The sequence below is a fragment of the Mauremys mutica genome, chromosome 3 (genome assembly GCF_020497125.1).
Source record: "Mauremys mutica isolate MM-2020 ecotype Southern chromosome 3, ASM2049712v1, whole genome shotgun sequence".
In the NCBI taxonomy this organism is placed as follows: domain Eukaryota; kingdom Metazoa; phylum Chordata; order Testudines; family Geoemydidae; genus Mauremys; species Mauremys mutica.
Window position 1 is genome coordinate 85,002,045 of NC_059074.1, and position 13,930 is coordinate 85,015,974.

The 13,930-nt window shown below is 38.2% G+C and overlaps 1 protein-coding gene across 2 annotated transcripts in view; it reads right to left on the bottom strand.

The window, feature by feature from the left end:
- Positions 1-213: 213 nt before the first annotated feature.
- Positions 214-13,930, bottom strand: part of SLC22A16 (solute carrier family 22 member 16) — a 53,981-nt gene continuing 40,264 nt past the window's right edge. For both annotated transcript variants that reach the window (XM_045008625.1, XM_045008624.1), the window contains exons 4-8: positions 12,445-12,994; positions 10,962-11,089; positions 10,454-10,563; positions 9,869-9,968; positions 214-5,144 (exon numbers count right to left, since the gene is read on the bottom strand). In XM_045008625.1, coding sequence (XP_044864560.1) covers positions 4,932-5,144; positions 9,869-9,968; positions 10,454-10,563; positions 10,962-11,089; positions 12,445-12,994 — 1,101 coding nt within the window. In that variant the 3' untranslated portion in view covers positions 214-4,931. The remainder of the gene's footprint in view (positions 5,145-9,868; positions 9,969-10,453; positions 10,564-10,961; positions 11,090-12,444; positions 12,995-13,930) is intronic.

Below are 13,930 nucleotides of genomic sequence, written 5' to 3' on the forward strand. Positions count from 1 at the left end.
ACAAATGACAAAGAGAGACACAAGTAGTAATTGTCAACCCAAAGCATGCAAAAACCTTAATACAGTACAGTGTCCCTGAAGGAAATCATTCTATAGACCTTACAGGAATGAATATAGTTCATCAGAATGAGTTTATAACACCAGTGTATATGAATGACTATATCAGGGAAAAATAAAAGTGTACGACTGCCTCTGAAGCCATGGTGGTAAAGATTAAATGCATATTCCACTTTATTGTTCTACTTACTTTGAGATGATAAATACATACATGGAAAAACAAAATTCCATTGCCCTGATAATGCATATTGTATTAAATTCATGTATGCTGCATTTAACACAGTAGACAAGGTCAGTTAGAACAGTATATATGTCCCTCAACTATTATCAAAACGGATAAATTGCCTGGTATATAGAAACTGGTATCACAAACCAACTGCAAGGATAACTACCATATATAGATTTCCCTTAACCTTTTTTCATGAGTGATTCAACAATATGGGTGTTGTTTTATTGCGTACAACAGGAACTTCTCTTGATATCACAGATAACCTTATTATTGTTTAATTCATAACTAGTCTTTTAAACTTTTCTATCCTTTATACTTGTTATGAGATCTAGGCAAGTATCTTAGAAGTTCATTTGACACATACATAGGACAAATCCAGTATCCACAGAGGCCTCTAGCACTATAGATCTGCTGTACAAGGTGAGGCTGGATTTTGGAAGGCCATAAAAATGGGTTAATAGCCCAGAGATGGTGCAAAGCCAAACCCTGTCGAGGGTCCCTGCATGACAGAATACAGGGGATAAGTGGGCATAAGCTGAGGAAGCAGCAGGGCAAGGCCAGAGAATCCTCTAGTCCAACCCACCCCCGAGTTGGGAATATGGGCCTTCTTCAGTCTCTGTGTACAAGCTACACAACAAGGTCAGGGGGAGATTCTGTCTGCTATTGACATGTTCAGTGCACAGCCCACTGGACTTAGCCCATAGTGTACGTAGTTTGCATAGCTATTTTTCCCATACTAGATTTAAACTATCAAAATGTATAAAAAGACATTAAAGTCAGACATTAAATTAGAAAATACATCTTAAAGCTTTTAAAAATGCATTTGATTTAAAATATCAAGCATATTACCTTATTATTTTTCTTCAGTTAGAATTCAATAAATGTTAATCATTGCACTCATTCACCCAGGAAGTATTAGTCTGATAACACTCACTGTTATATGATACAATGTGATATCAATTTTAAGATGTAAACATGTTACAGCCAAAATGACTGACAATCATGATGAACCACAATTAAAAGGAAATAGGTTATAAATCATCAGGAACAGTCAGAACCATTAATTAGTAAGACCCACTGTCAAGGTTAAGGAGAAAATAAGAGAAACTGTTAATGGGATTTTTTTTCATGAGCATTGAGAGGAAAATATGCCCCCAAAGGATTAGCAATGATTATTCTCAAAATCAAGGCTCTCTTTAAAGAAGGTCCAGATCCTTTGAAAAAATGTTTGAGAGAGAAACTCTCTCCATATTTATGCTATGTAATATTTATAATGTAATACTAGTGTCAAACATACTTTTGTCAGTAGTACAATCCTTGCTAAACACAAAAACTTTCGGAAATGCTACAAACAGGGAGGTACATAAACAGCTGTGGTTTCCCTATTTGAAAAAATGAAATATTTTACTAAACAATTGACATTTTTCTTCAGTTGAAAGAAAAGAGTACTCAACTGCACCTCAAGTCTCAAGGTGTATGATTTATCTTAGAAAGCCAACTCTTCTCCATTCAATAACTAATCCTCTGGTCTTCATCTCAACATGGTTCCTCGGACCTTTGGGGCAAAATTCTGTTTCTGTTAGATCAAAGACAAAACTCTCTTTGACTTCAGTGGGACCAGGAGTTGTCTCAAAATCACTAATAATTGATTACTTTGTTAAAGTGTATTGGACCTTGTACATGATATAAATATGAAATAGTGAAGCAGGAAGCAACCACACTGTCAGCCTGTCAAGATAGGAAGATGAGAGTTGCAGCCAAAGACACAGGGAACAACAGGAGATTCCTCCAGCTCTTTTAAGACAAGTTCTGGGGTCCCATCATCCATGGGAGATGTCCATGCACAACTCCTATTGATTTCAATGGAAGTTGCTCATGCTCATCTCCTAGGCTGATTGAGTCCCTGCATTTTTCTGAGGTTGTTTTGGTGTACAGTATTTACATCCATGAAATGCTTAAATTTCTTACGTAAAAATATATCTAGAACTATCATTCTGTTGTCTGTGCTCCTTACTAAAGTTCTGACCTTCCCATCTTGATACTAGTACTAGTATTTTGACACCAGGGTGCATTTTCTGTTGCAATTAGCATTAAAATTGCAGCCCCTAATGAATTACCCAGCTTTCCAGTAATAGCAATGGAAATGTTTAAACAATTTTGGGAATTTAACTACTGCGTTTAATTTCCTTCTTTATTTTACAGATTTTGAACAAGGGTCTGGTCCTGAATCACTTAAGTTAATAGAACTTATGCCATTCACTGACTTTGATTGGAGCAGACCTAAATTAATTTTTCATGTAGTCACCTTAGTCCTGGAATTAACTTTAGTTTTGTTCTAATAGCTTGTTAGAAGTGTATTGTAATGTTCCATATATGGTCAGGATCAAGGAGTAGCTTTAGTACTTAGTCCTCAAGATGTCATTATACAGTGGACCATGTATTCCAAGACAGCATTTGACAATGTGTAACAACCTAAACTTTTAATTAACAGTGGCACTGACAGCTGTAATATCAGAAAATATCAATTTACTTCCCTGTTAGAATTATATCATGCTGTTTCAACTCCTGCACTATAAAACACCCCATAAAGGGGAAAGGCTGAGGGAATTGGGCTTGTTTAGTCTGCAGAAGAGAAGACTGAAGGGGGATTTGATAGCAGCCTTCAACTATCTCAAATTGCAGTGCTGGAGGTCTAGGTCGGATATTAGGAAACACTATTTCACTAGGAAGGTGGTGAAGCACTGGAATGGGTTACCTAGCGAGGTGGTGGAATCTCCATCCTTAGAAGTTTTTAAGACCCATCTTGACAAAGCCCTGGCTGGGATGATTTAGTGGGTGTTGGTCCTGCTTTGAGCAGGGGTTTGGACTAGATGACCTCCTGAGGTCTCTTCCAACCCTAATCTTCTATGATTCTATACTTTGAATTCCAGGACAGTGCTGTAACTAAAGAGAGATGCTTTGTTTCCTGTTAGAGAGGCATAGAGATATTGAATCATATTCTGCTTTCAGAACTCACTGAAGTCAGAGGAGCTGTACAGATGTAACCAGGAGCAGAGTCCAAACCATTACTGGCATAGCATGTACACTTTTTATGCACAATACAGAAGGCTGCGTAGGTATGGAAGAAATTGCTAGCTCTAGAGGTAAACTAAAACGGGAGGGCTGGGATAGAAAATTATAAAAATAGCAGCTAGAGTGAAATGATGTCCTCAATCTATCCCTGTTAGTGTTTTCTACAGTCTCCATCACTCATGTGTATCAGCACGAGTGATATAGCAGGGAGATGTTTCAGAGCCGGTGCTAGGCATAAATAGACTAAGCAATTGCATAGGGCCCCAAGCAACTCAATGGGGGCCCCCCATCACTTTTTATTATAAGAACTTGCCTGTCTTAGTGTGTGTGTGGGGGGGGGAGCAAAAATATTTCTACTTAGGGCTCCCAATGGGCTAGCACCAGCTCTGGATGGTTCACAGGCTTCTGCAGGAATTGGTGACTGTTACATCCATTTCTAACGGTTGATAAGTTTCTTCCACCAAAATTCAATTTTTTTAGCATTTGGTGCTGTATAGTGTTGAATAAATGGAACTACAAATAGATGGTCCATGAGAAAAACAACATTTTGATGCTAGCAGTTATATATCACTTAGTATATATCACTAAGGCCAAGCTCCTCAAAGGTATTTAGGCACCTGACTCCTATTGGAATCAGGCACCTAAATACTTTTGAGGATCTGAGCCTAAGTGCCCAGCCCTGCACAAGGCCTATGCACTACTTAAGTTCTACTTAAATCCTATTTTGAGCACTAAAGATACATAAGCCTTGTGTGGATGCTTTGCACGGAGGTTGGTTTTAACCTAGGATGATATAAAGAAACTGATGATAGGTCTGCACAGAAATGACCATTTAATGTAACAGTCTGGAATGAATACGGTTTTCAAAAATACCAGATTTTATCTGTATACACAGACTTTACTGATATTGCAACAGAGTCCCAAAGCAGTTCTCTCTCTAAATCAATAACAAAAAATACATTTGACATTAAACAAAATGAACAGTATTCATACTATTTGCACATTCTGCAAATTGAAAATGATTTTTTTGTCAGAAGCTGTTGCACAGAATATTTTCATTTTTAGCAATGGCAGTCTCTCCAGAAGAAAGTGTAAAAAACAGAAATCTTTATTTCTGTTTAACCTCTCACAGTAATTAAGAGCCTTTTCTGTTGAATTAGTAGTGTGTGCTTGAGTTTACCATGTTAATAAGTCACAAGTCTGTGTCTGTCAGTTGTAATATGGCAATTATTGACAGGGGATTTCATGATGAGATTACCAGCACAGCTGCAGAAAATCTAAAGCAGTGAAAGGAAATATTATATGAATCTGGTCTCTTCCAAATGAACAATAATCACTCCAACTAGTCAAAGCAAACGAACCAGATTTATAAAAGTATGATTAAGTTTGAGAATGGTTCTAAAAATCCTTTCAAATTTTCTACCAGCCCTTTTAATATTTGCCCTTTAGAAAAGGCAAGATTGCATACAAATTAAGAAACGCGTGCATTAAAAACATGGTCAGGTTGCTCTAATCAAATGGTTTTATAGAATTAATGAGGATTAAAACTGGTGACAGCAATCTTGATGTTGCTTTATTCATCAGTGCCGTGTGACTCTTGGCTATGCATCTCTAGCTTTTCTAACACTGCACCACTCTGTGCTGGGGGTGATTTTCCCAAACAGCTGTTCTTGTTTGTTCCCAGTTCTGCAGCTTCCGCCAAAGTATTAGTCAATGGTTTTCCAAGAGTTTCTGGGAGCATTAATGTTAGCATTCCACTCAGAAAGGCCATGATTCCAACAAGCAACTGGAAGAAACAAACAATTAATATAACAGATAAACATGTCTTTGGGTTAATGGAAAACATTGGTCTTGCTTGCGAAGATACTTTTAAAATGTGGGTACACGGTGAACTTCAATGAAAACCAAAGATCAAAAGTCTTAAATGTTCCCTGCTGCAATTGCTAAGATAAAATAAAACAAAACTAAATACATAAATAAATGACAGATTGTCCAGCAAAGTTAACACAGACCAAGTAAAATGTTTTACACAAAGAGCTAAATACAGCTCCAGTGTAAGCAGGAACAACTTTGCAGAAGTGAATAGAATGAATGCAACTTCATTGAAAAACTATTTTCTTTAGCTGATAGTAATTTTAAAAGTAATTATAAGATTAAATGTAAAATGAATTTAAGCATTTTTATTGGACTACGACTTCCCCGTTGTCACACAGAGGGGGGAAAAGAAGTTGTAGACCTGGCTAGTCGTCTACCTACTCTACCCATCATCATAGTATTTGGGCACCTTTCTCCAATGCAAGCTGTAGGAAAGGATCTCCTAACTGCGATCATAGAGATCCTGATGAAAGAAAGCACTTAAGTCCATTCCTATGCAGGAAGATGCTTAAGTACATATTTATGTGCTATTCTGAATAGGAATGATGTCCAGAGTCAGAGAGAGAAAGCTGATGGGGGCCCGGCTTCTAACTGACCCATGCATTGCATCTATGATCTGGGTATGTGCACTGTGATTTCAGAGTGTACTATTATCATCATCATTATTTTATTTTATTGTGGTAGTAGCCAAAGACCACAGTCAGGATCAGGATCCACTGTGCTAGGTGCACACATGCAGGAAGATGCTGTCCCAAAGAACAATAGATGGTTTCCCATCAATTTGTTGCTCTGGACCAGTGGTTTTCAACCTTTTTTCATTTGCAGACCCCTAAAGCTTTCTGAATGGAGGGGTAGACCCCTGTGGAAATTCAACCTGTGGTCTGCAGACTCCCACCATAGAAGTCTTAGACTGAAAACTGACTGAACAGAATTCAACTATAAATGTTGCAGGTGCTCGGCCTGGCATTTGATGCAGTCTGAGAAAGGGCGCTGAACTGTGGGCTTCTATGACAACAACAATACTTCCAGGTTCTGACCTGTAGGTGGCAGAATTCACATACTGTACTTTTGATCCATCAGAAAAATGGAGTGCCTCTTCTTGGATCTGAATCTTTATTTTCATAGTCACCTTTCATGGTCCCCTGAGACATAGTCTGTAGACCCCCCCGCCCCCCAAGGGTCTGTGGACCACAGGTTGAAACCACTGCTCGGGACAATCGGTACTTGTTAAAATTCATCCTTGTTTTCTCTTTTCTTTAATTTTTATTGTTCAATAAGAATGATAATACTTAGCAATTAACATCTTCAAAGCATTGTACAGGCATTAACACACTAATCTTCAATCTTATCCCATAATGCTCCCTATGCTCTCACTCTACTTCTCAATAAATACATGTCTTTAATACACCATTTCTGGCAGGCTTCTCTTTCCGTTTTACAACTGTTACGCTGTGCATTTTGATACTGTGATATCCTCAACTTGCTCTGTACTGATCCCAAGCTCTGATCCATTTTGTTTAATACTTTCCCTCTGAACATAGAGAACATATGAAATGGCTGTGGCTATGACTTTCATAACACAGCACTTCAGACAGATATGGGCACACTGGCAGGCAACCATCCCCTAATTCTAAATGAAAATAGCTCTTTGGAAGTCAAAAATGAGATTTCAAAATTGAAGTCTCAGCAGTAACTTGGCCAGAGTTATTTTCAAGTTAGAAACACCAAGCTGTGTATGATCCCCCATGGCCAGAGCCACCAATTGTCTTAAGCAATCCTCTGGGAGGAGCAGAATTACCTCTGTTTCAAACACCCTCTCTCTTACACTCACATTGAGTGCAGAAGCTAAAAGAGTAAAAAACTAAGCAAAATACTGTTGAATGCTATGTACTACAGTGAAAGTAAAACCGTTACATTCCTACAGTGAAGAATTAGAAAAGAGGGCTAACATTACTACTACAGCAGGGATGAATGCCAGACTGGAGTAGGTCTCTGCAGATAGGTATACAGTTATAGGAGGGATATCAGTGAAGTGATTATTCCAAGGGGAGGATTAAATTGTATACACTAACTGCTAGATTCCATCTTTAATATTTTTCAATATTTTCCTTGAAAAGAGCTGTCAGCTCCCTCATTTTTTCTGCCATCATAATGTTACTGTTATACCACAAATTCTGAGAAGAACACCACCATCTGTAAAAGCATCCAATAGATGCTTTTGAAGCTGGAAATTGTTTACTTATCCTGTAGTCAACTGTCCACAGTTAAGAGTCATTCTGACCTGGGTTGCCACATTGACTGTCTGGAAATCTCCACACACTGCCTCTGTTTAGATCTTGCCTTTAAACTCTTAGGTGGAATTTCCAAAAGCGCTCAGGTTTGGCCTTTTCCTGGTCACACTGACGTCAATGGTAAAATTTCTAGGTCCTGATTCTCATCTACACTAAGGCTCCTTTACACAGTGCAAAGGGCTGAAAGTGTGTGTAAATGAAACGTACTCCCACTTTAAAGCATCTTTACAATACCACCGTGGTGCAAAAGAGTCTTAGTATAAATGCAAATCAGGCTCCCGTCATTTCAGTGGGAACAGGAGTAGGCCAGTGCTGAATGCTTTTGGAAATCCCACTGTACCGTTCCAGTTAGTCTCCAATTCATTCTGAATCATACTCACCCTCCTCTTCCCGCCATTAAGCACATCTATCCAGAGGTGGATTAAGATTCATTGGGGCCCTGGGCACAAGGAACATTGGACTCCCCCGACATCCCACCATGGGGCCCTGAGACCTTTCATGATAAGCGTCAGCCCAAGGCCAAGTTTTTAGTGAACTTACAAATGCCTGATGGTAGAAGTTTGTTATGAAAACACATTTACAGTCACTATTGTAACAAAGTTTCACACTGAGTGTTTTTAGTGTACTGAGAGTTGTCCATATTTGCAGTGCCACTTACAGTGTTCTCAAATGTTTAAACTTTCCCCCAGCTGTTTTAACTGCAGGAGTTCTGAACAGATAAACCTTATCACTGCTAGTGTAAAGAAGAGACAAAGGAGACTGTTCTCCCAGGAGTACTGTGCTTGTCAGATTTTGTTTGTCATATATTTTCTGGGTTCATTTCTTTGGTGCTTGCTAAGAAATTTATATATTCATTCATTCCTACTCTGCTTCCCCACCATCACAAATGAATCCTAACACACTGAACATAGGTTACTTACATAATGGGCCAAGTTTTCAGACAGTCTCTCAAACCAGTCTCTAGCATTCACAAATGTAGATTTTATATTTTTAAAATCAAATGGACACTACTCTACCTTTGTAGGAAAACCCAACTGTGTGCGTGCAAAAACAGAAACACAGGAAGAGAGGTTGAAAATTCAGGCCAATACGCTTTCACCTTCTTTACATCTGTAATTTACATACAAGCTATGATATTAAAGGTGAGTTGTAAAGTTTTTTCAAAGTAGTAAAAAAGTAAAATGGGTAAAATAAGCTCATTATCAGTTTAACTCCTCAATATAAGGTTTCTAACCATTTATGTATATGAACCTAAACTTACCCCTTCTGAAAAAGCAAGGTTGAGCAATTGTAGAATTTCTGAGCAGCACACATAATAGATTTCATAAAGAGAATAGGGGATACTTGTATGCACTGAATATAACTATACTGTTAAAAATATTTTGGACCAAATGAACTCCAAAATCCACATAATGCTAAGGAAGTGCCCAATTTCTTCTACAAAGAAACTGCCCTATCTCATCTTCATGGGACAGTTAAAGTTACAGATGACTGTTGGATCACATGATGGAATGAGGTTGCAGCCGCCTACAAAAAGATGATGTCTCTAATCCAAGGTTTGTTGATTGTCAGAGTCCTAATGAGCATCATTTTCTTCTGTAGGCACCTCTTGAGTTATTTCTCACCTGGTTATACTCTGACTATCCCATCTATGCCACCTCCTCAACATCTCACTGCCCCACTATTCGGCTGCTTCTGTCATTCTTTTTAGCACTCCATATTAGGAGGATGTTTTGATCATAGTTAGGCTGTTGGTCCATGAAAGCTTAGATTTGCTAGGCTTGTTCTCCATAGAGAGAGGGCTCCAGTTCCTCTCATGTGATCTAACATGGCATCTATGCTTCACTTGACTGATAGAGATGGAGGATCTTGTCGTCATCAGCAGGATTTAATGTTTGCTCCCTCCCCCATCTGTGTTAAGTTATTCTGCTTCTTCAAAAAGGAGATTGATGGCAATGAGAAAAGACAGTTGCTCAATCAAGATCTTGACTAAATACAACACTTGCAATTTAGGAAAGAGACACTCACTCCAAATTACATGAATGATACAGTACATCTTCATACAAAAGATAGTTACAATTTTATACCAGTATTCAATGCATACAAGATATGTCTGTCTTCTTTAAAGTGCCTGTAATATCAACTGTTCAGAAGATTTCAGTGCCTCAGAGGCTCACTCCTGAGTTCAGATTCGTATTCTTAAAAATAGATAATTTACATTATCTGTTTTTTAGCCAAGAATGAGAATATTTAACTCACTTTCCTTTTGAACATATCTGCACTTCAACTTTAAATCTCAGTAAAATGGATAACAATTTTTTTGACTATCAAAACAAACACGTACCTGTGGCATGAAGATCCATACACTAGTCAGGTAAACACAAAAAGGAGCAACTATGCTCCCTACACGACACATCATGCTCCCACTTCCTACAGCAAGTGACCTGGAGGTAAGACAAGACAACACAAGGCCCAATGAGAGTAACATCAGATATACATAGCAATTGATTAGAAATGCACAGATGCTTATAAAAATACAGTTATGCTAATCTAAAATTTATCTTACAGTGAACTTGGTTGCTTCCATAAATAGAATAAAAAAGTATATTGAACATTCAGTATAAATCATATTCTTAATGCCCATGAACATTCAGAAAAAGGGAATTGAATGCTAAGAATACGGACCATTTTTCCTATACCTCAGTGGGACCAGTCTATGTAGAGGGGAACAGAAAATAAATACATTTACTGCAGAGCCAAAACCAGAGAATTCTGTAACAAAAGAGACTGATCCTACACTAGCAAAGTCACTTGGAGCACTGCCATTGACTTCAGTGGGTGCAGGATTTGGCCCCAAAAGCATAACAAATTAAAGGAAGAAATAGCAAAATAATGAAAAACATATGGCAAATTATTTTAAAGTTCTTACCGTACAACTGTTGGATACAGTTCTGCCGTGTAAAGGTAAATGAGGCCAAATGCAACGCCAATTGCAAACTTTCCAGCCATATTTGCTAAGACAGATAATATACTGAAATCCTATTCAAAGAGAGTACAAATATATAAAGCCCCAGAAAACTTCACCATTCCAAATTCAATGCCATTCATTTATTTTGAAAAATTTAGACTGTAAACTGTGATGTTTCTGTAAAGAGAGAGCAATACTTATTCCATACTTTCCTGATTATTTCCACCAATAAATAATGGTGGTAGGTGGCTTTGTTTACTAACCAGCTTATTTCCAACCCTTTGTTTAATTAAGAGCTAGAAATGCTAGTTTGGAACCCTTAACAGAAATATGGAAAATCTATTGTAAAGAAATCCAGCTTCATTTCTAAACAACATTTAATTAATCTCAGGCCTTAGAAAGAGATGTTGCATTAACATATCTCAGATTCCCCACAATATAAGTACATTTTAAATGTTAAGTGACTAACCTGAGGGATCAGCATTATCAAAGCACAGATCACTGCACTTGATATAAGAAATGGAGTCAATGTGTTTCTCCTTCCCAGTTTGTCCATCCCAATGCAAGCAACGACATATGCAGGAAGCTCCACGGCACCTGTCATTATGAATTTATCTGATTTTAATCCACGATAATATGATGCCAAATACACTTAAAAATAATTCTGATTTACTTTTTATGAGCATTTAGTCAGTCTAGTGGTTAAACTGGTTTTAAAAGATATAGGCGTTAGGTGAAAGATCTATTTCACCAATATTTTGGGATAAACCCTCTGGTGGCAAAAAAGTCAGTGGAGGGCTTACACTGGCATAAATGTGGTGGTGGGGAATAAGAAATCCACCAGGGAAAGAGGCTATAAGGCACAAGGCAGCTGCAGCTGCCTTTATGATGGGGAGATATATCTGTACAGGACTGTCTACACTGCAATTAAAAACCCACAGGCTGGCTTGGGCTTGGGCTAAGGGGCTGTTTAACTGCAGTGTAGATGTCAGCCTCAGGCTGGAGCCCAGGCTCTTGGACCCTAGGAGCTGGGTCACAGAAGACAAAGAAAATCATCTTTGAAATTTGCTAACACAGTGATTTATTTACAGTACTGTATCATAACTTAGTTATTTTAGCAACATTAGCATCCTATTCTCAACACAACAGTCAAGTTACTAACATGTAATAATACATGGCAACTTAAAATTAATTCACTAGTATTCCAATCCTTCAAAGTGCTTATGAGCACATGAATAGTCACATTGACTTTATTGTGATTACTCATATGCTTAAAGCTAGCATGTGCTTAAGTCCTTTACAGGACTGGAGCCTGATCCAAAGGTCACCAAACTCAATGGGAATCTTTCCAGTGACCTTAAATAGACTTTAGATCAGGCCCTATTATGTGCTGACCAATTTTATCAAGAGAAAATTTGCAACCACATTAAATTAAAGACTAACTTGAAGAAACATTGACCCTTAGATTTAAAAAACACATTTCTAACAAACTTAAACATTATTAGATAATACTGGTAACACTAAGCTCATATTATTATAACTAAAAAAAATGAGTAAAGAAAATCTCTTTTTCTCAGTTTGTTTACTTGGATAGTATTTAATCAATTTAATAGTTTCCCCTGTATTGTTAGTCAATATTCCCTGTTTGTGTGGTTCTTTCACAGAACAACCAGGCAGAGAGAAACAATTTAAAAAATAGGATAATGTGGTTTTACAAGCAGAAAAATTGGCAGGAGAAGTCAAGGACAATATAGTACCTTAACATATTCTAAGCTTGCTTTTGTAAAATAACTACATTTCAAGTTGACAAGAATTAAATCTGCAATTTTAAATGGGGTTGGTGATGGTACAGGTAATTGAGGGTCAGGAAATTGACTGTTAGATCTTTAGACATTTATAATTTATAAGTTCTAGTTCTGTCATAAGCAGAATAAAATATATCAGATATTTACCTATGAGAAATAGATTTAAATATTCATTGCCTCCAAGATTGACGGAACTCAGGGAGAATACATAGTATCCTAGACTCCCAGTGAACCAAATCAGCCAGACTGTAATGGTCCTTCTTGCAATGTGCCAGTTATAAAACAGATCTAAGATGCTGTGCTTCTTCGCTGTAGAAATGTCATTACCACCTGTTCTGTAACAGACTAGATCATCTTGTTGGACTGAACATAGTTCAGAAATTTTACAAGGAGTGCTTACTTTATTCCACCTTGCCATTATATTAACTACTTTTTGTGCTTCTTCGTATCTTCCCTCTGACAGTAGCCAGAAAGGTGTCTCTGGGAGCAGCCAGCAGCACAAGACAAAGGGGAGAGTTGTTACGGAAAGGAATATCTGATAGATCCACCAGGTCCGCACCAAAAATCCCACCAGTGCCACAGCCATGATTCCCACAGCAAAAAAAGCATGGACATGCATGGATGCCCATGTTCGAGCTTTAATGCCAACATATTCTGTCACATAAACAAAAACCACAACCAGATAGCCACTTGAAACCTGAGGGGGAAAAAACAGAGAAAAGCTTATGTCTATTCCCTTTGAGTGACAACACCAAAAACAGATGGCTAATACTTCCATGTTTGTTTATGTTGGAAGTCTTAAGAGCCCCCTAACTTGTCCTGTATTGGAATATGATGAGAAAGAGCAACAGTAATCCTGAAAAAAAAACAATCAACATTTGGCAAAACTAATTTCAGACCTGTAAAATATCAGGTCACGATTTTCAGAAATGGGTAGTGACTTTGGATACCTTTGTGGGTAATATCTTTTAAAAAGCCTTTAAAAATCAGGCCCATTGAAGGTGAAACAAGTTGGACACTAGAAAAATTGAAGCACCCAAAACCAATAGCCATTCTGAAAATCTTGGCTTTAGTTTTAAGCATAATAACCTGCATACTACAGAACTGCATATTTCAAAATAATGAAATTCCACCCCCTAGTATATTATCCTGTGTAACAAAAAGTTCTGTCCTTGACTCCATGGGTCCTGCGTTTCCTGACGGATTTTTGCTAGCCTCAGAGGCTCACTGTGACCCTCCACGTAGCCCTTCTATCTCAGAGGCAAGGGCCACAGCTTACTGAGCCATTTTCATCATAAGCCAACAACAGAGGTGAGGAGAAGCAATCCTCCCTCACACAGTCTCTGTTGTCTCCCAGTCTTAGTGATTAATCAGGGAGGGGAGGGGGGAGCCCAGGCCCACCCTCTACTCCAGGGTCCAGCCCAGGGACCCTAAAATTAGCAGCCATGGTAGCTGACTTTTTGGAAATAGGACATGTACAATTCCCTGGGCCACTTCCCTACAGTAGCCCCCACTCAATATCTCCTTCACCATTACCTCAGGGCCTCCTTCCTTACATGGATTCGTACTGCTTCATTCCTCCAACAGCACAGCTCCCTCCTATAGCTCCTGACACCCACACCTCACTGAGGAG